This window comes from Aphelocoma coerulescens, chromosome 3 (genome assembly GCF_041296385.1).
Source record: "Aphelocoma coerulescens isolate FSJ_1873_10779 chromosome 3, UR_Acoe_1.0, whole genome shotgun sequence".
Taxonomy (NCBI): Eukaryota; Metazoa; Chordata; class Aves; order Passeriformes; family Corvidae; genus Aphelocoma; species Aphelocoma coerulescens.
The window spans coordinates 11,749,745-11,772,800 of NC_091016.1; the positions used below are offsets into that span (position 1 = coordinate 11,749,745).

Sequence of the window (23,056 nt, forward strand, 5' to 3'; positions counted from 1 at the left end):
AAAGTCAACACATTGTTTTGGAAGCTCACTTCCATGGAGTATGAAATACTCATACGATCCCTGGATATTATTGCAACATTCATTCGGCTTTACCAAAGTCATTCAATCATTTAAAAAGTTTTACAATCCAAAATGGCTTTCTTTTAAGGTATTTCGCCTGTCTGGTAAAAGAGATTTCCAACAGTCTGTGTTGTGTGATGCACTGCCGTTTCTGAGTAATATATATCTGTGAAATAGCAATGGACACAAAAGTGTTCTTATTTTCAATACTTTGAGTACAACAAATAAGAGCAGGAGATGGCAAAAGTGCCTGCATCTTGGGAATTTGTGAGTAAAGTTAAGCCTGGAAAAAGGGAGTGTGTGTGGGAAGGTGTTTTAAGATTTTTGTTTCTCATCATTGTACTCTGATTTAATTCCTAATAAACTAAATTGGTTTCCCCAAGCTAAGGTTTTTTTACCATGGCAGTAACTGGTGAGTGATCTCTTTCTGCCCTTATCTCAACCCATGAGCCTTTGGTTATATTTTTCTCTCCCCTGTCCAGCTAAGGAGGGCTATAAGAGTTTTGGTGGGCACCTGGTGTTCAGTCAGGGTAAATCCACCACAATAAGAATGGGAATTATTTCAAATTACTTTTAATTATGTCCGCAAAGAGAAATAATACTAAAACAAAAATAGATCAGCAAAAATTAACAGTAGAAAAAAGAACTGACTCCAGGTGTGAGAAAAAGGTTTCAGACCCCACCCAGGTTCCCTGAGATTTGAGAGCACACAACCCATACTGAGTCACACCAAAACTCAATTACATCTCCATTTCTAATAGTGTTCTGTGAACTTTTGCACATGTATTTGCAACACCTCACAAAGCTAGTATGACCATACCCCCAAATACCAGTTTCAAAATCAACTTTTCAGAAAAGAGGAAAAAAATATTTACAGTACCAGAAATAAAGAAATTTGGTTTCTGTTACCACAGGCCTGGGCCCTAGGGCATATCACCGTGTCCCGCAGCCATAGGGAGGAGGAGGAGAGAAGATCCAGCAGGCAGGAATTGTGCAGCAAGATTGATTTATTTAATTATTTTACAAACTCTTTTATAGACTTTTTTCTTCATAGTCTAATTGGACAAAGGATCAGCCAGCCCTTGGGGTGATTGGCTAAAATCCTAAAACATCCATTGTCAAAATAGTTTTCTACTATACCATAAACAAGACTTTTCAAGGTTGCAAGTGGCTTGGTTGTTTACATACTCTGCTACCTCTTCTGTGAGAGAGAAAAGTCTCTCGCGGACTTAGAAAATAGCAAGAAAATCCTTGCTAGCAGCATTTTTGTATCTACAATTCCCCCTTTTTGTTTGGTAAGAGAACAACTCTACTGTTAATCCTAAATAGAAATTTACATCAGTTATTAATTCTAAATATGTCCTTAAGGCTTTAACTATCTGACTCCATAGCAAGAAGTTTAAAGTTCAGTCTCTGCTTGTGGAAGGACCATCCCGGTCTCTGCTTGTGGAAGGACCATCCCAGTCTCTGCTTGTAGAAGGACCATCTGCCTGATGGTTGACATCCTGGTCATCATCAGAAGAGTCATTAGGCTGATGATCTACATTCTGGTTGCCATTTGGATGGTTGGTGTTCTGGTCATCATTTGGAGGTTGCCTGTTCTGCCTCTGGTGCCGTAGGTCAGGGCGAACGCATTTTGAAGGTAGCCATCGTACCCCAGTATCTGTGGAAATGCAAGCATACCCACGACCCCAAACGATAAGCTCATGAGGGCCTTCCCACTGGTTAGTGAGTAAATTCCGTACCCAGACTTTTTCCCGGGGCAGTTGTGTCTCACCTGCAGACTGCAATGAGAGAAAATTATTCAGAATAACAGGATTATTTGAATTTTGTGGTACTGTAAGGTGATTAATTGTATCCAAAGCTTTTTCTAGTCGGCTTCAGTAACCAAATTCAAAGGTTCCTGTGAGAATCATTGAAAAGCCATGGTAACAGCCCTTAATTCAACTAACTAAGCAGAGTCTGACTTGGATTGGTGTGTTAATCAACCACTGCAAAGGCAGTGTAGGATACTGTGCACCCTTGCACACAGTGACCTGCTAAAAATTTGTCCAAATCCGTACTCCCCAAGCTGCCAACACGTTCCGCCCCCAAAGGTTAAGGGAAGTGGTAGTAACATAAGGCCTAATTGTAGCTGTGTGTCCCTCTGGGTCCCTCACCATCACAGACTGTTTGCTTAAATAGCTCTGTGTGATTCCTCCTAATCCTGCGATGGCCGATCCCACAGGGGCTAAAGGCCATGAGGGAGGCCATGCAGAGAAGGAGATAATAGTTACATCAGCACCCGTATCAATCAAACCTCGAAGCTGAGTCCAGGGCGGACAGGCGTTCGGCAGGACCAGGGTACATGTCATCTGCGGCCTTTGGTCAGAGATGTCTGCAGTCCAGAAGGCCTGCGGAAGTAACGTAGATGCCGTTATCTTTGTGAGTTTGTTGTTCTATCCTGGGGACACAAGACTTAAAAGGCGCTAATTTAGCAAGGCAGGTCTTTTCAGGAATAGTTACAGGGGGTTTTTGCGTGGAAACCATAGCACGAATCTGACCTTTAAAGTCAGCATCAATAACTCCTGAGTGCACTAAGATTCCTTGATGGGTAACGTCAGGTTTTCCCACCAGCATTGCACTGGATCCCTGGGCTAAGGGTCCATATGCATCCAAGGGAACTTTATAAATACTGCTAGAGTCTAAGATGACTGCGGCTGCGGTGTGGACGTCAAAACCGTCTAATCCGTGGGTGCTGTCTGATCCCTGGGTGCCGTCTCTAGGGTGGCTGGGTTGGCCTGTGCCTGTACCTGTGCCACTCTCTGGGAGAGCAACTGCATCAGAGAGCAATTCCCCCTCCTTGCACCCCGGAGGAAGTTTCCTGACAGAGGCTGACCATCGGCATGAGTCAGGGATCTACAATAGTCCGAACAATGCCCTGGCCTGCCACACCTCTTGCACTGGGGGATCGGTGTGTTCTCTTTTTGGCTTGGCTTAGGCCGCTTCCATTTTTTTGCCTGTTTTGGTTGCGTTGGTTCACTATCAGAAGATGTGTGAACAGGCTGCAGGAACGCAGCCGAAGCAGACCTTTTCTGGTTCCCGGATCCCACCTTAGAACAGGCCTCGACCATGTCTGTTACCTCAGGACCCCCTGGAAAAGCATCTATGACTTTTCTGCACTCCTCGTTTGTGTTCTCTCTCACTAACTGCCTTAACAACATCTGCCTTAACCCGTCATCCTCAATCTGTTTCTCGAGAGAAGCAGCGACTTTCTCTACAAAAGAGAGGAATGACTCTGATTTCCCTTGAACTATTTCAGTATATCGCTTTCCGGGCGCAGACAACTCTATGGTTTTCAACAGGGCAGCCATGCCGACCTGTTGAGCTTGCTGCAGGATGCAAGAGGACAAAGTACCCTGTAGGCTGGGATCAGAGAAGGGACCAGTCCCCATCAAAGCATCCACTCCTGCTGTGTGTCTAGGATCAGCAGCAGGGAGCTGCAAATTTGCTAATGCAGTCTTGCTGGCCAACTTTCTCCAGGTTTTCTCAAAAACTGTAAATTGTACAGGTTGAAATAGAATTTGACCTAAGTGTCTGATATCAAATGGAGCAAGTAAATCTGTATTTATCACCCTTATTATCTGCATAACCTCAGCAGAACCTAGTCCATATCGTGCCACCTTGGATTGCAGGTCCTGTGCAACCTTCCAAGCAATCACCTCATGCTTATCACGCTTGCCTGAATTTGGGAGAGCCTTATACACTGGGAAAGCTTGGATCTCCCCTTTAGGGGAGTCACTACCATCCTGAACTTCTGGCACAGCCTGTGGATGGAGTGTAACAGCTTCCTGATTACACCCAGAATCCTCAAATCTATTTGGCATTCCAGGTGTTTCCAATAACCTCCAGTCACCCTCCTCCAAAGCTCGCATCTTAACTGACTCTGAGATTGTAGTGGGTTGGACGCACCGTTACCGTGCAGTCCTGAGAGGTCCAGGGGTGAGACTGGAACAGCCTTTTCCTTCGCCGTGCAGCTACAGTTGCCTTACGACCTAGGGCCAGAACCTCATCTGCCTCACTTCCCAATGAGGAATCATCAGGCAAAGGCAACTCTGAGATGCTGGGAGCAAACAGAGGTGGACGGAGAGGGGGACTTTGGCTAAGTTCGCTAGAGCCAGAACAGACAGCACAGACTACACCTGGCTGCGCTGCAGCTTGAACAGCAGCTTCTTTACAGGAGGCCGTCTCAGCTGGTCCTGACTGAACTGGTATTGAAGCTGCTGCAGCCATCTCTGGGGCAACAGCCATGCCCAGCGCTGTGTTCATCTTTTGCTCCACAGCAGCGTTCAGCGCCATCGATGGCCCTTGCTCCGCGGCCGCATTTGGCGCCGCTGCTGAATCCGCTGCTGTTTCTCGCCCCCTGGCCGCCTTTGGCACCGCTGCCCCTGGCCGCCGCTCTGCAGCCGCGTCCACTTCTGTGTTTTCCCGTGGCAGCGCTACTTCCGGGTTTGCCGCCGGCCACACAGCTCCTTGGTTTGGAGCCGTGGCTCCCGCGGGCAGTGCTGGCAGTGTGGGCCCGGTGCGCGGCGGGGTGCCTCTGGCGTCCGCGGCAGCTGCTTTTGCAAGCTGAGCAGGTCCTCCAGCTTTCGGGATATGTTTGGTAACTCTGTCAGCAAAGGCAGATGCTGTATTAAAAGGTCGATGGCTTGGTTCTGCAGCGGTGTAGAACAGTCCAGCACCAAGGAGGGCAGCGGACCACACCCAGGTAGTCTCAGTGCAGTCACGCCTGGTGCTACAGCAGCTAAGAAGGGACATCTGGGCGGCTTTTGGTCTGCTGGTGCATATGCAAACAGGCTAGGAGCCGCCACGGGGCTCTAATTTGCTAAGCCGCTAATTTGTGGCCCTGGATAAACTGTGGCTGCTGCCGAGCTGAGCGGCAAGGTAGACTGTGCCAACTGCTCCAACATCCCCGCCTCTGCTGGCGCAGGGTCCCTGGGGGCCACAGAGTCCTGCAACTGTGCAGGGCAAGGCGGCGCAGGCTCTGTCTGTGGAGCCGAGGGTGTTTTTTTGGATTCACCATCACTTGCCCCCTCAGACATTCTTCTGTCACTCATCACCGAAATAGGCGAGCCAGCTCTGCTGCTACAGTCAAGGTCTGTCAGCAGAATAAATAACGAACGCCAGGTCTGGTATAATTGTAATGCTGCTGGGTCCCCAGACGGGAGTTCGTGCCGGACAGCACAGCCAAATTCCTGCCATAAGGCAAAGTCCAGGGCAGTATCTCTGTCCATGGAAATCCCTTTAAAGGTAGCCCAATCTAATAATTCCCGAACTGATTTTTCAGAAATGGAGGTGTGCATTATGCTAAACACACCTATCAGACCATTACCACAGTGCCGGTTTGTGAGCCAGTGTTCGCCATTTCTCAGTCACGTCGGACCTCCCGGGAGGAAGGGGAACAGTGTACCTCTAGAAAAATTTGGCTTGACTTGCACCAGCAGAACACATCAGAGAGTGCAGATCACGTCGGGGTCACCAAATATTACCGCAGGCCTGGTTCCTATGGTATATCACTGTGTCCTGCAGCCATAGGGAGGAGGAGGAGAGAAGATCCAGCAGGCAGGAATTGTGCAGCAAGATTGATTTATTTAATTATTTTACAAACTCTTTTATAGACTTTTTTCTTCATAGTCTAATTGGACAAAGGATCAGCCAGCCCTTGGGGTGATTGGCTAAAATCCTAAAACATCCATTGTCAAAATAGTTTTCTACTATACCATAAACAAGACTTTTCAAGGTTGCAAGTGGCTTGGTTGTTTACATACTCTGCTACCTCTTCTGTGAGAGAGAAAAGTCTCTCGCGGACTTAGAAAATAGCAAGAAAATCCTTGCTAGCAGCATTTTTGTATCTACAGGTTTCCTGCACACTAGTATTCTATATTTGATTGACTGACTCTTTTAAAAAGTTGAGAATTCCAGCTGAAGCTTTCATATAGGTGGGACAATAAGGTGTTGCTCCTCTATGGATTTTTGGTGTTTAACAAAAGATATAAACCTGCCTCTTTCCTCATGTAAGGATAATACAAAAATCCTTCTCCTCTGCTCTGTGGTCTGTTTTCACACAGGAAACTTAGTATTGTGGAGAATTTTGCTTGTCAAATGCAGCTGATCGTTACTGCATACACCTCATTACTTAAAGCTAGCGAAAAGATGTGTGTCAAAATGTCAGTGGCAGTAATAGTCCCTCCCCAGCCGTGGTTTTTGGGTTTTGCATTTTTTTAAGCTCAAAGAGTTACTGGCATTCACACCAGCAAAAATGCATCCATCTACGAGATTTTAAAACACAAAAGGGGAATATGGGTGTGGGTATCTAATCCAGAACAGTTAAGTCATAATGAAAGCTCCATTGCAGCTCATTTGTAGTATACTTTAACCCTCATCTGGGAGGACCACATTTAGCCTTTGTAGCCATTCCCTGTAAAAGTAACAGGACCTTAAGTGTTCCAACAGCATTCTTTTCATGAGCAGTGCCAGAAATTTAATGGTTTTAGGTTCTTTTTAGGGATTTTAGAAGGCTACTCACTCTGGCTAATAGATGAAAACCTTGTACCATTCCAACACCACATACGGAGAGCTACAGACTCCAGTTTTCTTACATCTATGTTCTTTTTAAACAGTACTCAGAACACGCACAAGTTGTTTTTATTAGAGCTGCAGTCAAGGACACATCAGCTATAATGAAACAGTAAAATTTAAATGCTGCCAAAAATATTCTGCTTTGGTCCACAGTCAATTTGAGCTTCTGCCCAACCTCCACTTGCTCTCCAATCCCATAGAGAGCTGCTCTTCAAATAGTCTTAAGTTTATTTTGCTTTTACTGCAACTCTTCACTATGCAGCTGCGCAGTAGTAAACATGACCTTAACACTGAGTGGAAGTTTGGCAACAACTTGATTGCAAATGTAATCTACAACAGCCATGGAAGGTAGCCAAGCCAAAAGCAGAGTTACAGCTCTTGAAAACTCAGGCTATAAATGGCTATACAAGATCACACTTCATACTGCAGTTTGCAAGTGTGATTAACTGCAGTGCTGTGCTACACCTGAAAATAATTTCTCAGTTTGCAAATACTGCAGAATTAATGCCGATGTCCCAGTATCTGACTGTCTTCAAATCAGGTAACAGTAAATGAAGAGTAATAAATCAGTAGTATTGTTTGAAACATGCGTTGTTAAACAAGTGTGCAAGTCTCTGTGGAATCAGGACCTTGGATGGTGAAGTGATGATCTAAAGCACACTGGAAAATAAAATGGCACTGTAATTTTAAAGGCTCAAAATGACGGCCTGGTTAAGGTAGCAGATAAAAAGTAAAAGCCTTCATCAAGTTTTTTAGGATAAATGTTTTAAAGTCTTTCAGAGTTTTAAAGTCTGAGTTTCTAAAGCTTTATAGTTATAAAACACATACTATTGCCATGTTTTATAAGGCAGAAGGAGCATCTGAAACATGAATACATCTGAGATTTACTTACAAACAGGCTGCAGAAATAGCTAGTACTACCCTTGCTGCTGTCAAAATGAAAGCTGAAGTAAAAAGATGAGGTTTCTCTGACAGCAATTGTCTAGGTACAGATAAAAAGAAGATGAAAATAAAGAGATGCGGTAACAATTGTAACAATCCCTGAAGTGAACATTTGGATAAAATTCTGTCGCCAGTTGTCAGAGGTCAGCATATGGGAAGAGACACCAAAAGTCAATCCTAATAGCATCTTCCATTCTCAGAACAGGACCAAGTAGATACTTGGCTCAGGGATATACTTCTAAAGTCACAATAAGCACTTCAAAATTAGTATTGGTTAGATAATTTCCTCACTTAAACTGGCTAAATTCCCAACCCAACAATTTTTCAACAATTTCAGCTACAGCATAGTCAGGCCCTAAACAAGTGGCTTCCAGAGCAGCTTTGTAATCAGATTAATTTGTAGCTGTCTCTCCCCACACTTATCACAATCACATGTTCCTGACTCTCCCCAGTGGCTCACTAGTGGTCATACAGTCACATGCTTGAGCAGATCAGAAGGTGCACACTAATTTTCAGGGAGGTTAATTTTCAGACACATTAACTCCCAGGTTTCTTCCATGCTTGCAGCCCCGGGAATACAAATAGTGACATGAGGCCAAAAAGGTGTAGCAGGGATTAGCTGTGCCTCAACGAAATGTGAAACTGTATTTTCATACAGAAGTTCAGGCCTTGGCTCACTACAGCATTTGCAACCCTGCTCAGCAAAGCACACTGACTTGAGGCCTCAGTTACTATGGTGATAAGCATGGAATAAATGTTTATATATAATTAGTTAAATTATCCCTTCAAGAAAGCAGTCATCCTTCTCACAGGCAGCTACTCATATTTTTTCATTAAATAGATGTAAAAACAAATTAAAATTTTAAAGCTTAAGAAGCACTATTATTCATCCACAAGTTAATGATAATTTAAATCTATAGCAAAAATTAAAAAAAAAAATTAGTCTATGAGAAACCCACCTGTTCTGAAAACCACACTGTAAATGCCTTACAAAATAAGCTAATGCTTGGTTTTAAACATATTAGGGTTTTGCTTAAGAAAAACAGGAATGATTAATAAAACTATCTTCTTGTTTAAGAAAACCTAAGATATATTACTGAATGAAAAACTAATGTATGAGTGATTTTCTTCCATGCAATCACTAAATTTAGTCAATCCTACTTGTAAAATATAAGCAGTATTTTCTAACTCTAAGCTTACTGCAAATGCAATATGCTGATATAAAGAAGTTAATTTAGTCAAAATGCTTAGTACATAAACTCATTAGTAGCTTACTTCCTTTTTCAAAAGACTATGAATCAGCAATTACTGTAGAACCATCTGCCACAAAGATGAATATTCTGCTCAGGGTTTTGGGGAACCCTTTGCCACAATATTCACATGTAACTTCGGCTTTTTTTTTTTTAATTAAGAAAACACAGTCTTAAATGTGAGCACTAATCATATTACTTAGGATATCAAATGGCCTTAAAATAAAGGAATACTAAGTTCAGAGTGGATGATTTCTTAGGATTTATAACTATAAAAACTAACAACAAAACTTAACCAAACACTGAATTCTTCCCTGAAGAAAAGAAATAATTGACAAAATGCAGCAGAAACACTGCCAGCTGATGAGCTGTCTCTTTCTTCCCACTATGATACCATCTGTTGCCAGCTCTTGCATATCTACATGCACTACAGTCCTCTGACTCTCAGCCTGACCCAGATCCAGCCCTGGTCTCAAGTGTGATAACAAAATCAAGCTTTATCCACCCAATGGACACCAATGACTGACTGGTGGTTAGAAATGGTGCGTTGGTGACACTGGGCAAGTAAAGAGGCTTCTAGTCCCAGTCACCTAATACAGCTCTTTTATTTGACTGAAATTTTTATTCATTCTCCAGTCTGCCAACATAACTACATGTGTATTCTCTCCCCAGCCCAACTGCTTGATAAATTAACATTACAAAAAGTTCAGCTACATGAAGTGTTTAAGCTATGAGGGATAATATTTTAAGAACTGAGTTAGGAAGCAGAGACATGCAGGTTCATACAAGCAGATCATATGTGGGAAACTTCCAGTAAGAAGGGCAAAACCAATGGTATAGTCCCTTTTCCTGCAGCATGGCAGGAGCCAATGCACGCACCTGCTATCTACCCACACGCTACAACCTACTGGTAAGGAATAGCGAGTTCCTAACCCTAATAAACTCATAGAATAATATTTAGTTATTCTTTACATATAGGCTGTAAGTTCCTCCAAGGCAAAGAGTTTCTTCAGTGCCCTGCACTTGTTGATACACAAGATATAAAGGGAAGATGTACAGCTGATCATCAAGAAGCAGAGCATAATTTTGACTTGCTCTAAGAATAGGCCAAATGCCTTCCTCCAGTTTGCATGCAAATTTATTACTGAAGACAATGCAGGTTTTCGAGGGAAGAAACTTGGCTTAGAATCTGATTATCTCTTCAGAAACCATCCAAATTTTAAAATACCTTCTCAAACACCAAGGTTTACAGCTTAAGCATCTTCTATCAAGGAATTTTAAGTGATAAACAGTTACATATTTATATAAGTTATCTTCGTTTCAATTGAGTGTTTAGCTGCAGGAAGCAGTGTGTTATTGCAAAAGGCAGTAACTAGATAATTAAGTCAAACTAAATGTCCTTTTATCATTAAAAGCCATGTGTTACTATTAATTCACAAAACATACATTTACAAGATAATCCATAGCAAGGGACCAGACATCCTCAAACACAGACACTAGAGCTACTGGTTGTGCTGAGAGCCTGGTAAATTGACTATTGTGCAGCAAAGCAATTTCAAAGTGTTTTGTTTGTTGTGGTGTTTTTGTTTTTTTTTTTTAATCAATACCTTTAATATTTTTGTTTCCAACCTTTATGATACAGTCTTAAAGATCCTGTTTTCAATGATACATAAAACAGTAGAGAGTTTAGTTGAATACCTTTTCCCGGAATCACAGTCAATTTAGGCTGTAGCACCAAAAAAACCAAAAAAAACCCCACCAGACCAAACCAAACAAAACCCCCACATACAAAAACAAGAAAAACAAACAAAAAACCAAAACAAACCCAAAACAAACAACAACAAAAAAAGAAAAAAGCAGCTTTTAAGATTTGTCTTGCTTTTAATATCTGAAATTTCATTAGTGAGCTTGTCTGTTTATCTCTTCTATGCAGACACAAAAGTTTATCTAACACTGATGACATTACATTTTGAAACTTTTATAAGTCAGTAAGAATCATTTTGTTCTTTCCATTTTTCCTCTACAAAAATGTATTTAGGCTGGACAGGTCAAGCAAGGTTGAATTTACCATATCTTAATACCATGTACTTTTCGGCAAGTTAAATATGGATTATGCTATGTAATAACAATGCACATATAAATACACTATGCATTTGTGTAAGAATTTCTGAATCCTCCACCTATTGCCCTTCAAAGAGGACATTTCAAAAGAGGGCCTAAAGTCTACAGGCCCACCTGAGATACCTCATGTGTACGATCACATAGAAAATGAATGACAAATCTGGTGTTAAAAACCCTCTATTTCAGCTCAGTGGTGTAAACTGAGTATTAGTGGAGGTGTTCCCAAAATGATATCCAGAAAAGCATGTGCACTAGAACACTTGTCTTAGGTATCAGGATTATCACTTATCAACCTTACTGATGCGTAATAGTTGTAGCAAAAAAATCACTGTGGTCCTGATCAAGATTTGGCATCCCAAGCTCCACAAGAAACTTAATACTCCAGTACTTAGTGATCCCATAAACCAGACGAGCAATATCAGGGTGCAAGCTAAACCTTGTGCAGATAAAATGTCTGGACCTGTTCTCTGGTCTACATCACAACAGCTGCAGGCCAGAGCACTTGACTACAGTTGAGGACACAATTGACCAAGGTGTGATTCCTGAACAGGACCACACACCACCTGGGGACAATTAAGGATGCTGCAGAGCCTATACATTAGCTCTAAGGGAGTGAGCAAGAGGGGCTGCTCACAGCAACAGCTTTTCACTGGTCTGCTCAGGGATGCAGCATGCTTCCAGCTCAGCTTCACTGCTCAGTGAAACGAGACAATCCCTGGGAAGCTGGTATATCTTAACTGGAAGTTACCTGCAGAGTTACTCCAGTCCAAACTCTCTCAAAATATAAGTATCCCAAAACTGTCATGAGATATGCAGGAGAAGCCTCAAAGCTGGCTTCTCATGAATGTAGATCTTGAGCAAATACTTAAACTGGCTACTATGATGCCAAGAACTGAGTACTTCAAGCTTTCATCATGTTCTACAACATACATCTACACATGTATGCATTCAGTCAGAGTGAACACCCACATGCTCAGAACAAGATAAACAACCATCATCACGAACAAATTAACCATTTGAGCAGTAAAATGTGTACTGTATATTACTAAAATACCAATAAACTAAAGGATTTACACTGTGAGGCTAGTTCTTCCTTAATGATTATACAAACTAGGTACATAATTGAACACTGTAACATCAAGATATACTGTTAAAAGGGGAGCCCTGACTGCTTCAATGATGGATGTTTTTTATCTTAATACCTCAAGCTTTACTGGCTTTATACATTTGCGGCTCTTTTTTAGCACCTTCGGGGACGTTGATCATGTAGCAGCATTTCCTCTTTAAAAAGTCCATTTGCAGGGTCACTCAGAAATTTGCAGAAATTTGCAACACAGCTCATATCTGGGGAAGTTTTTTGTTTTGTTTTTAATACACTGCTTACTCCACACAGCTATTTCAAAGGCTCTTACTTCCCAGTGTTTACAACAGCTTTAGGCTATATCGAAAGGCTTTTGAGTGTTGAAAACCAGGTTATACTGAAAATTATTTCTCTGGAGAATTAATCTAAAATATGCTCTATTTATTGCACTCAGAACAGCAGTGCTTAAAAAAAAAAGCTAACAGCCCACACAAGAAGGGCTGCAGGTTGTTGTAGATCTCCATTTACATGTGTGAGAAAAAGTAGAATCCTCCATACATGCCAGACAAATTCTCTCACTGTACCAGATGTGGGCATATCTGGTGTGCTACCCATATAGACTGACCTGGTCAGAAGAGGGAGATTGGGTATCACTACCAAGAAGATTACAGACTACTCCTTCACCCTAACAGCATCCCTTCTCTCTTCCCTGACCTTAAGCTAAATCCAGTGCTAACTGCTGCTGCATTTGATCAGCAGAAGACTGGGTATGTATTCCCTGGTATTCAGGCATCAATTAGTCCCTTCCATCCCTGAGTATGATTACAGGATGCAGAGAATGAAAGCTTTCAGCTGCTTGCTCCTGAGTTTAAGTACTGCTAGAGCTGGAGAGGTCATATGCAGCAGAACAAGAGAGTATTGATAACCTGTGTTTATTCTTTCCTACGGATGTCAGAATCAGGAAGTAGCATGTTGCCTCACTGTGCCATGAGGGTGGTGCTCAGAATGGTTTCTATTTGCAAGAGGGACATAACATAAACATTTCCCAGACACATCCTACACATTTAGCTCTGGGAAGGTAGCAAAATACTCCTGTGAGCATAAGTCAGCCAGAAAACTGCAAATTATGTTGACCAAAAAGCCACTATAGTGTTGTTTCTTCTAGTCCAAAATTGGTGTGAGCTGTAACAGGAAAAAGACACTGACTGCAACTCCACTGAGAAGGTTTGTCAGAACAGCAGTAGTGCCTCATCCACACGCTGCACTTACCCCAGTAATACTGGGTCCCAGCAGATTCAACAGAACTGGATACACTTCAGTAAATCTTTGTCAGTTTTAACCCATGCAGTCATAGCGTTAGTAACATGCTTACTGCAACATTGAACAAGTTTCTGTATTTTTTTAATACCGAGATTTACATGCAGCACAAAGCTCTCATGGCATTGTGCGGTGCAAGTGCATACCTTACTTCCCTGGGCATTAACTCTCCTCTGCAAATTTACCAGCTGTTCCTAAATCGGCAGAAGGGATCATATGACAACTTCAACTGAATGGAAAAAGACAAAGTTGAAGTTCTTTACAAGACAATAAAATTTTTTTCAACACAGTCTCATCTCATTAGTACTACCCTGATAACTAATAATCTGCACTATTTTTTTTCTGATACTGTTCTCTTAAGCCACTTTTTGGTTATTTATGCATAAACACATGATCCAAAGTCACAAAATGTTCGGTTGCATTCCCCACCAGCTGAAAAGCATTAGAATCATTACTGGTCTTATTGTTCCTGCCACAGACAAGGCCTACAGAAGTGGGTTTTTTGAAACTAGATTTCATATTGAGGACAGCCTGGAGTATATCTCTTGTTGTACAATACATGCTCCATAAACCAGGGACAATACATTTAAGGATGTTATCATCCAGTGGAAAATTGTTTGGGCTTCAGCAAAATTCCAGTGGTGGTGCTTTACAGTATGAAATCTGAAACTATTTTCAGTGTGCAAAGCAGGCTGCAAAAAAAAAAAAAAAAAAAAAAAAAAAGCACAATTTTCAGAGAGCAGTATTCTTCCCTATTGACAGAGGAACGAAAAATAGCACTGTATGACTAAGACACACAAAATTTCATGGTATTTACTTAGGAACCTCACTGTCATTATGCATACATTTTTTCTGCAAGGAGACAGAATCAGCAGGAATTTTGATAGGAAAATAAGAGAAAGTGTCTTTATTCTGATTTTTGAAATCTCCTCTGGAAATCTCCTCCTTTCAGAAAAGGAAGATTTCTACTTTTTTTCTTGAGGGAGAGTTCAGAAACAGCATGATGGATCAGAAGATGAAATTAAATCTACTGAAGTTATAAATCAGTTCCACACCAGAAACTTGATGGTACTTTGCCATATAAGTAGGAGGCAAAAGCACCATGACTTAACACTGTACCAGTGTAATAAGCTGCACACCATCCCTGGCAAGTGCCCCTTTTAATTAGACAGTCTTCTGCAAGATGAAGTCCAAAGACTTAAATCACTCAAAATCTTCGGATTAACAGAGATCAACAGCAAGTCCAGCCAATTTTTAATTCCTCTAATAGATTCTTTAACTTCAGTGCAAAGCAAGAGCTCCCAGTAGCTTTAGTGACCCACACTGCAAAAAAGTTGCAGTCTGTTATCTACCTCTAAGGAGGAAGAGGATGACAGGAAGCTAAACCTATTTATGACTCCTTGGGTAACCATACTATGCTACAAGTGCAAAGACCAAGCATAAAATCTAGGAAGTCTAAATGCTTGGGATTCTGGAACCTGTTTTATGTGAACAAAACACAGAATCCCCACCCAGCAGCTTGAGTGTAATTTCACTTTCTACTGAAACTTCCACCCACCACTAAAGAGCTGAAGTGATTTTCTAGTCCTGTGCTGCAGGTGCAAAATACCTGAATACTACCATGATAAGAAAAAGTCGGTATCCCGTGTTGATCCAAACACTGACACAGGCATGGCTGATAGACCAGGTGCATTGCACCTTGAGAAAATAATACCACCTTCTGAATTCTCTGGGAAAGAAAAAAATCCCATCCTGTGGCAAACATACCTAAATGGCGAATGGAGTTATACTCCCTCAATGACAAACCACACAGTCCTCAATCTGCACGCCCAAGAGTCTCTGCATGGAACAGCAGCCCTGAGGAGAGAATTCCACATACCAGTGATTCCCTCAGTGTGGTTTCATTGCTTCAGCTAAAGGGCTCTGAACATTTACATTAATATACGTGATCATGCTGCATCACGTTTTCCTTGAAAGCTCTAACATGCTACTTAATTTTTCATACTGCTGACTGCACTGCAAATGAAAACAGATTACATGAACACAGAGATCATAGCAGTAAAAGCTGTAGAAAAATGCACAACTAACCTAGATGCAATTTAACATATCACACCACAGACAGCATTTCTTAATGTAATTGTTCTTCTCCTCCATGACAAAAAAAAGAGGTTAATAGACACAGAACCTTGCACTAATTAACTCCCCACAACACATACTGATATGTTAAAAGATACTCCACAGGACAACATGTATTCTGATTAGTTTTGAAACAGTCAGGTTACTAACTGGTATTCAAAATTTGTCCCCAACTCAAACTGTTAGAGGATCAGCAACCAAGCAATTTCCTACTTTTTTCTCTGCTACAAGAAAGACAATGAACAAATAAAGACCTTTTGGCATAGTTTTAGTTTAGATTGTTGTTTTGCCATTAAATCATTAGTCGTTTGCTGCCTGAGTCATCACTTTCAACATTTGCACTGGCCCAAACCTGAACCAGTCAGCCAATACATGACCAGTGATAAAACAGTAATTGAAGAGATTGTTTCTACAATATTGGAGTTACATACATTAATAGCTCATTAACAACCTGTGCAGGCCAGTCTCTACAGCCTTATCAGCTACTGCAGGAAGATAAGAACTTTGCCAGTTGGAGTGATACATGTATATCTCTAGCAGAATTAAGCAAAATAAATAAGCCTTTGCAAAGGTGGTAAACAAGCACATAAGTGAAAAAAAAAAAAAATCAAACACTGTACTCCAGCACTTGCCTCCATTTGTTGCAAGGTCTTTGAGCAGCTCCCCAGAAGAAATATCTTCAGAAAAAAAGCAGCAAATCATACCAACCCCAGCTACAGCTGGATGCCATCAGGAATTCTTAAAAACTGCTAGGCAAACAAGATCTCTACATGAAAGTATTATGCTAACTGCAGAGTCTCAAGAAAAATACAACCTTTTAGTCTCAAGCTTTCTTGCAAATTGTTTCCATATTGTTCTGCAGAGAGCTATCTGGTAATGTGATTATTATAGGCACAATGACAAAGACAAAGAAAGCATTTTTATCCCCAGTTTATCCTAGTCAGAACTGGCAGTAAGTTTAAGAAATCAGAAGGCCTCTCTTCATAATGCAGTTAAGAAAAACCCAAAAGGTTTCTTGTAAGGATTTTCAGTTTGTGGCTTCAAGTCTTTGGGGGCTGTTAATGACCAACAAGAGCTGAAAAGAAATAATCCTACAATCAGGTCATTTAATTCACAGCACCTTGGGCACCAAGATCCACAGATCAGAAGCATTTACAAACACTGTTTCAGTAAATGCACATATGCAAGAGACAACTGTACATCTGTACCTCTTCTAGCAATTTGAAATCCAGCCTCCCAGAGTGACGCAAAATAAACCAATGGTTAACTAAAACTCACCTTATTATCTACAGCTTCACAAGGCTTCTGTGGCCCACAGCATTCTTCTGGTCTTTCATTAGATCAGTTTTTTCAGCTGTGCCTTAATGGATCTGAAAAGTATCATCTCCCTTTCCTCCCAAGTCTTGGCAGTTTATACATGGTCTCACAGATATGTGAGAAAATAAGGACAGATTCCCTTTGATTTCTTTCAACTGAAAAGACAGATGTAGGACTAAGAGAGATACAATAAGAGACACATTATCTTTCCAACCACTTGTCAGTTCTAGTCAGTATTGTATCTTTAGATTTGCTTATTATTTTTTTATTACAATTGAAACAATGAATCAATATGGTGCATTGGTTTTACAGATATTAAAAGTTCAGGACCTACCTGCACTAACAGGGCAAATCAAACATGCTGAGAAAGGACAGTTTCATTTCTATCTGAAAAGGCTTCCTCTTTTGCTGATAAAGTACAGCCTCCCTTGCCTGCTGTAACTGAAAGCACTTTCTCTCCAAGCTAGTTCATAAAAGGTTGCTTTCCTTTCTTCCTTCTACAGAATTACAGAAGAATAAGAGTTGATTGATTTTTATAAAACACTACTAGAGCACATATGAACACACAAACATGCTTAAAAATAGCGTATTTTCAAGCTTTATTGCACTGTCCCAAGAGTTTACCTGCCTTGCTGGGAAAAGCTGCTTACAGCCTGTTAAGGGTCAGGACAGAAGATTATTTAATTAGGTGGCAGCCCTAACCCTGGGTTAACAGAGAGGGGAATGCTTGTTACAAATTGCATCCAGCAAGGTTTGTGAGTCAGGAATGTTTATATGAAGACTAGTGCAAGGCAAGACAAAGAAGGATATGCTCAGGATATCAAAGACACATGCTGTATTAAAAAACCCTCAAAACTTTTAGACAGTTAATGCATCACAAATAGCACTTTCAAAGAAACATGCTGTGAAATGAGCTAGAGTCTAGACACATAAGCAGGAGCACAGAAACTGTTTTTCCAGGCATTAGGTCAAGCACTGTGCAAGCCACATCATAATGGTTAGTAACACTGAAGATCCCAAACAGGTACAGAGTTTACATATTTATTTACCTGTAGCTTAATCAGTTTCCATTTACATGGAGACACAGATGTTTTTTACAGTGAGGATGGTAAAATCCTGGAGTAGGTGGCCCAGAGGGTTGGTGGAGGGCCCATCCCTGGGAATATTGAAAGTCAGATTGGACCAAGCCCTGAACAACCTGGTCTAGTTGAAGATGTCCCTGCTTACAGTGGACATAGATGGCCCATGGCTGGACTAAGTGGCCCTTAAAGGTCCCTTCCAATCCAAATGATTCCATGATGCTACAATCCTAGTTTGAATGGCTGCAATTATGCTGCAATTATGAGCTTTACTAACAGCAGAAAATGACAAAGCATTGTCTGACACTTACTCTAAAAAAAAAATCACATCAATATTTGCAAAAAAGTTAGTCAGAAATATAGGTAACATAATGCAAAGTGTTGAATGCAATTCATGGTTTTCTACAGACTCACCTACACACTAATAAATATCATGTTTCATTTTTAACTTCTTTTAGAAGTTAGATATAAAAGAAAAGCAACTTGGACATATTCAAACAAAAGAAAAGGGAATTAAAACCACACTAGTTCTTCTTTGTACTGCATGTAGAGGTTCAAAACTATTATCAGTGTCATAACTGCATTACAAGATTAAAATTGTATTTTCCTAAGTTCTTGGCTCTCTCTACTTGGAACTTAAAAAGGTAACAAATAAGGTATTATGTTCCTTATTTCTGTTTATTTTAGTCTCATTACATTATGCAATAGAAATTCTAGCCTCCTTCAATTTAATTTAGCTGATTTTACTCCAGATTTGCATCTCCTAGATACAGCTGCAATGACAGAGATGCAAGGAGCAAGACTGTTTTACATAAGAATTCCTTTTTCTTTTGGCGATCTCAAGTTATTATTTTTTGGCTAGAGGCCAGTCAGTTTTAATGCTAACTTTGAGTGAAATCTGGGAATATTTTATTCCTAGACATCCTATCAATTAGGTTTTTTCCCCTCAAAAGAAGAGACATCCTAACCATCTGTATCTGTTAATAAAAACAGGCAGAAAATTCCTTCCCTGGACTAGATCATATTCTGATATATAACCTCCCACTGTGGCCAGGCTCAGGTTCTCACCAGCCTGTTTTGCTGATTTGTTATTAACTCAAAGCTTACACTTATGTTCAGTGCTTGTTTTGTTTTCTTCTGGTGCAAATTGCCACCATTCAGTTTCACTTTTCACCACCACCTTTATATAGTTACTTTTGCCAGACTTTTCTGTGCCATCTCTCTGATCCACTCTTGGTTCTTCCTGTTCAAGCTTCCCCCTTGCTGCATATCAGTTTGGCAACAGAACATTCATCAGTCATTAACAGTTTCTAAGAACTGCACGTTTATTGTTCTGCTTTGCTTCAGTCTTCTAGAACAGAACAACTTTTTTGATGTGTTCTTGAACTGCACAGTCACCCTTCATTTATTTAGGTCCCTAAGCAGGCTTCCCTATGGGAGATGCCCACTCCTCTTAGCATTTGTGCATTTAATTTCAAGATTCCAGGTTTCTCTATGAACTCTTAAGGTAACCTTTGCTAATCTTAGATCAGCTCAGGCTCCCACAAATAGTGAAGAGGCAGTACCTTTTCCAGAAGGAGCTGAAGGGAGAGGAAATTACCATTTTAGACTGGAAAGCTCAGGCTCTCAGCTATGGTCCTAAAAAATTAACCTGGTTTTAAAGCATTAATCCAGTCTTCCCTTCCCCCACGAATTAGCTCACTATTCACCTTGAACTTGGCAGAATTAATTTGCATTTCCCTGGCAAAGTGTCTAGCTATTGTGAGCCAAGTAACAAACACCTGAAAAACAACATCAACATGGCACCGAGTCTTCTCTTTGGCAGTATTAACACAACAATACATAATTATTATTTTCACAGCACCACCTAATTTGTTACAGTGTTATGTGCTGTGTCATGGTGCTCCAAAATAAACCCATTTATCAAAGAGAGGACAGAAAGGCAAAAACAGCAAAGGAAATTGAAATCACACCCTCTTTATTACCTATTTTATTTTACCCTTTACAGAGGTTTTTAAAGGTGTCATCTGGCCTACTTAAAACTTCACAATATATAGAGATCACTCCCCGAGGGTCAGCCTTACTTATGCAAGCAGTTGCATTGCCCTAAATCTTGTCTCAAAGGGGTTACTGAGACTACATCTTTCATCTGAGTTTGCATTCAGCTCAGTCATTTTATTTTGTAGACTATGCAGGGTACAAAGCTGGCATGAAACCACAAAGATACATGCATACACTTTTAAGGATTATCTCATCACTGCACAATTCCTTTAGTTTTGCATAATTAATGATTAACAGTACTGAAACACCATACTCTAAGAATCTGTTAAATATGGGGGTTGGACTAGACGATCTCCAGAGGTCCCTTCCAACAAACACTAAACACTCTGTGATTCTTTACCAAGCAGCTTCAAGCCTGGACAGACTCTTGCAATACAACATTAAAAACCTGAGGAAAATAACAGCCAGAACACAGGGAGAGCAGGCACCTCTCAAAGCTGCGCTTCCAAGGGCCTTGCACAGAGCTTTCTCCCTGCATGGATTTTTTTTTCCCCTTTTGCAGAAAGCAGAAGTCACATGAGGAAGCTTGAGCAGCAAGGGCTCCAGCAGCACAGCTTATAAAAATACATACATACACACATATAAATATATATAAAAGAATTATGTAATAATAGCATATATAGACGTTATAACTGAGGGAGACCAGCCTTAGCAGAGGGTGTTTGGGAGAACAAGGACGACCAGCAGCTCTGGCAGTTTCCCTTAGGGAACCTTTCCCTGGGCAGAGACCTGAAGGAGCAAAGATAACTTGTTAGCACCAGTAGCTGTAGTAGCAATAAACCTCGGGTTTATTAAGGTATTTTTGTACTTACATCTGCTGCACAGGTCAGGAAATCCACAACCTTGGAGCCCTTTTCAAGACTTTTCAGGCCATTCACTGCCACCACACAATCACATTTGGCCAGGCCCAGCACTGAAAACAATCACATGTTGATCTGTCAAATCATACATAAAGGGAGGAAGAAAGTGTATGTCATCATCCTGAATCAGTCCTGGTTTAGTAGCAAAAAGAAAAAAAAAAAGTTGTGTTTTGTAGTAACATTCAACACAAAAGGCCTACTAAAAGGGACCTGCTGGCAGCACAGCAGCCCCAAAAATCGTCTTTTCCCCACACTCCTATGAGGAGTGGCTGAGGGACCTGGGGTAAGTTTAGCCTGGAGGAAGCTCAGGGAGGACCTTATCTCTCTCTCCAGCTAGCTGGAGTCCGGCCTCTTCTACCCTGCCTGCAGTGAGAGGACCTCAGAAAATGACTTCAAGATGAGACAGGGGAGATTGGGATTAGATATTAGAACAAAAAGTTTTTTCACTGGTCTGGTGGTCAGACATTGGAGTGGGCTGCCGAGGGAGGTGGTGGAGTCACCATCCCCGGAGGTGTTCAAGAGGCGCCTGGATTTGGCGCTGGGTGATGTAGTTTAGTGGCTTAGGAGTTTAGAGCTTACACTGGCAATGCCGAGTTAACGACTGGGCTCAAAATCTCTTCCGCCCCTGACGACTCGACAATCGCCTCACGGCCATTTTGCTCTCCCACCTCCCCGATGACGTCACGGCCTCGCCTCGCCCCGCCCCACCCCCCCCGGCGCGGCGGAGGACCCGGATGTGAGAGCCCCCGCCCCCTCCGCCCCGCGCCAGTGCTGCTTGCGCCCCCTCCCTCCTTTGCTCGCTCCGTGCGCGGGTCAGCGGAGCCTCTGCCGCAGTGACGGGAGCAGGATCGGGAGCAGGATCGGAAGCGGACTGGGAGTGGCAACGGCGGCGGCGACGCCGGACAACGCAGAGCGAGGCCGGGGTCGGCGGATTCATCTGCGGGGGAGACGCCTGACGCCCACCCGCCGCCATGGTGAGGACCCTCCCTCGCTTCCCCTCCCTAACTCTTCCCACCTCCCCGCTCCCGCCCCGCCGGAATATTCCAGACCGGGCCGGGTCCCCCACCCCCGCGGCCCCACCACCGCTCCGCCTCGGCGCTGCCCTGCCCCTGACCCGGCTCCTCCTGCCCCCGGGCCGTCCACGTCCTCCCGCGGGCGAGCGCCTCTTTAGGCTTCCCTCCCGGCTCCCCCCGGCGGTATCCCCCCCTCTCTCCTCTGCCGCCTACGGAGCCCCGCTGGCTCTCCGCCGCCTCCCTCCGCCGCCTTGGCAGCGCTTGTCGGGCTCGGCCTTTCCCTTCCCCGGCACCCTCTCACCTCACCCCCACCCGGGCCTCCCTGCCGTCCGGGGATTCGCGTGCCCCGGGCTGCGCCTCGTCTGTTCCCCAGAGGCCCCATCGGCCCCCGGAGCCGTTTCGAAACGAAACTCCGGCAATTTCGGCAGAGCCGCCGTGCGGGGGTTGTTTCGCAGCTCCGCGGGGTTCTCCCCCCGCCCCCGGTGCAGCAGCAGTAGCGCTGTGTTGTTCGTGTGCGGACCGGAAAGCTGTAATGTACGTAGCCCAATGGGCTGGATAATGTGCGCTGTAACTGGGCTGGGGCGGAAGGCTGACACTTCACGTACGATGGGTGTTCGAGGTTTGAGGCTGCGGGAGTGCGATGTGTCCAGGTGTGCGTGTGTGTGCGAGAGTCACTCTGTTTTTTCAATCATGACGGGTTTAAATTTCCCTTTTTCTGCCGTAAAATTAACCCGGAGATACAGTATGGAGTCCTGTAGTATTTTACGTCGACACTAGGGGTGTCTCCTGCTTTTCACTGCTGCCAAGAAATCAACGCCCTTTTTTTAATAAACATTTATTTTAGCCTAAATTATCCAGTACCCTGGCTGCAGGAAGACCTAGCAATATTTTGGTTTTACAGCTGGAGAAATAGAAATAGTTTAAATTCCGTGTTAGACCTCACAGGGCCTGGAAGTCAAAATGGGTTTCCTTTTGTTTTTAAGCAAGGTATTGCAGTCTTTCCTTTAAAAAAATAGAGTTGAAGTAGAAACTAATGTGCCATGCTCAGGCTGGTTTTGTGTGTACGCTTTAATAGATGTGTGTTTGGAGAAATGTTTTGAAATGTATAAAGCTTTGGTTTTGGTTGGGAGCACATCAAGACTGTGAGGGGGAAAAACTCATATTTTGAGAACAAGGTATTAATGAATTTGAGACTTAAAAA

At 42.4% G+C, this 23,056-nt stretch overlaps 2 protein-coding genes across 8 annotated transcripts in view; one reads left to right on the plus strand and one right to left on the minus strand.

Moving 5' to 3' along the window:
• Positions 1 to 1,032: 1,032 nt before the first annotated feature.
• LOC138107617 (mRNA decay activator protein ZFP36L3-like) lies at positions 1,033 to 22,245 on the minus strand. 7 transcript variants are annotated; one of them, XM_069009048.1, is made up of 8 exons: positions 21,422 to 21,506; positions 20,795 to 20,895; positions 17,892 to 20,711; positions 17,177 to 17,339; positions 16,804 to 16,997; positions 4,012 to 5,622; positions 2,360 to 2,453; positions 1,033 to 1,723 (listed from the first exon to the last, which is right to left on the minus strand). In XM_069009048.1, the coding sequence occupies exons 6-8, from the start codon at positions 4,855 to 4,857 to the stop codon at positions 1,467 to 1,469; spliced, it is 1,197 nt and encodes a 398-aa protein (XP_068865149.1). In that variant the 5' UTR covers positions 4,858 to 5,622; positions 16,804 to 16,997; positions 17,177 to 17,339; positions 17,892 to 20,711; positions 20,795 to 20,895; positions 21,422 to 21,506; the 3' UTR covers positions 1,033 to 1,466. The 7 variants fall into 7 exon arrangements, 5 of the variants coding, with proteins under 5 accessions (XP_068865149.1, XP_068865150.1, XP_068865148.1 ...); XR_011149644.1 differs by lacking the exon at positions 4,012 to 5,622 and adding an exon at positions 15,157 to 15,246 and having other exon boundaries at positions 1,657 to 1,844; XM_069009049.1 differs by having other exon boundaries at positions 1,657 to 1,844.
• PPP3R1 (protein phosphatase 3 regulatory subunit B, alpha) overlaps positions 21,728 to 23,056 on the plus strand; it is a 38,928-nt gene continuing 37,599 nt past the window's right edge. The window contains exon 1 of the mRNA XM_069009052.1: positions 21,728 to 21,816. Coding sequence (XP_068865153.1) covers positions 21,814 to 21,816 — 3 coding nt within the window. The 5' untranslated portion in view covers positions 21,728 to 21,813. The remainder of the gene's footprint in view (positions 21,817 to 23,056) is intronic.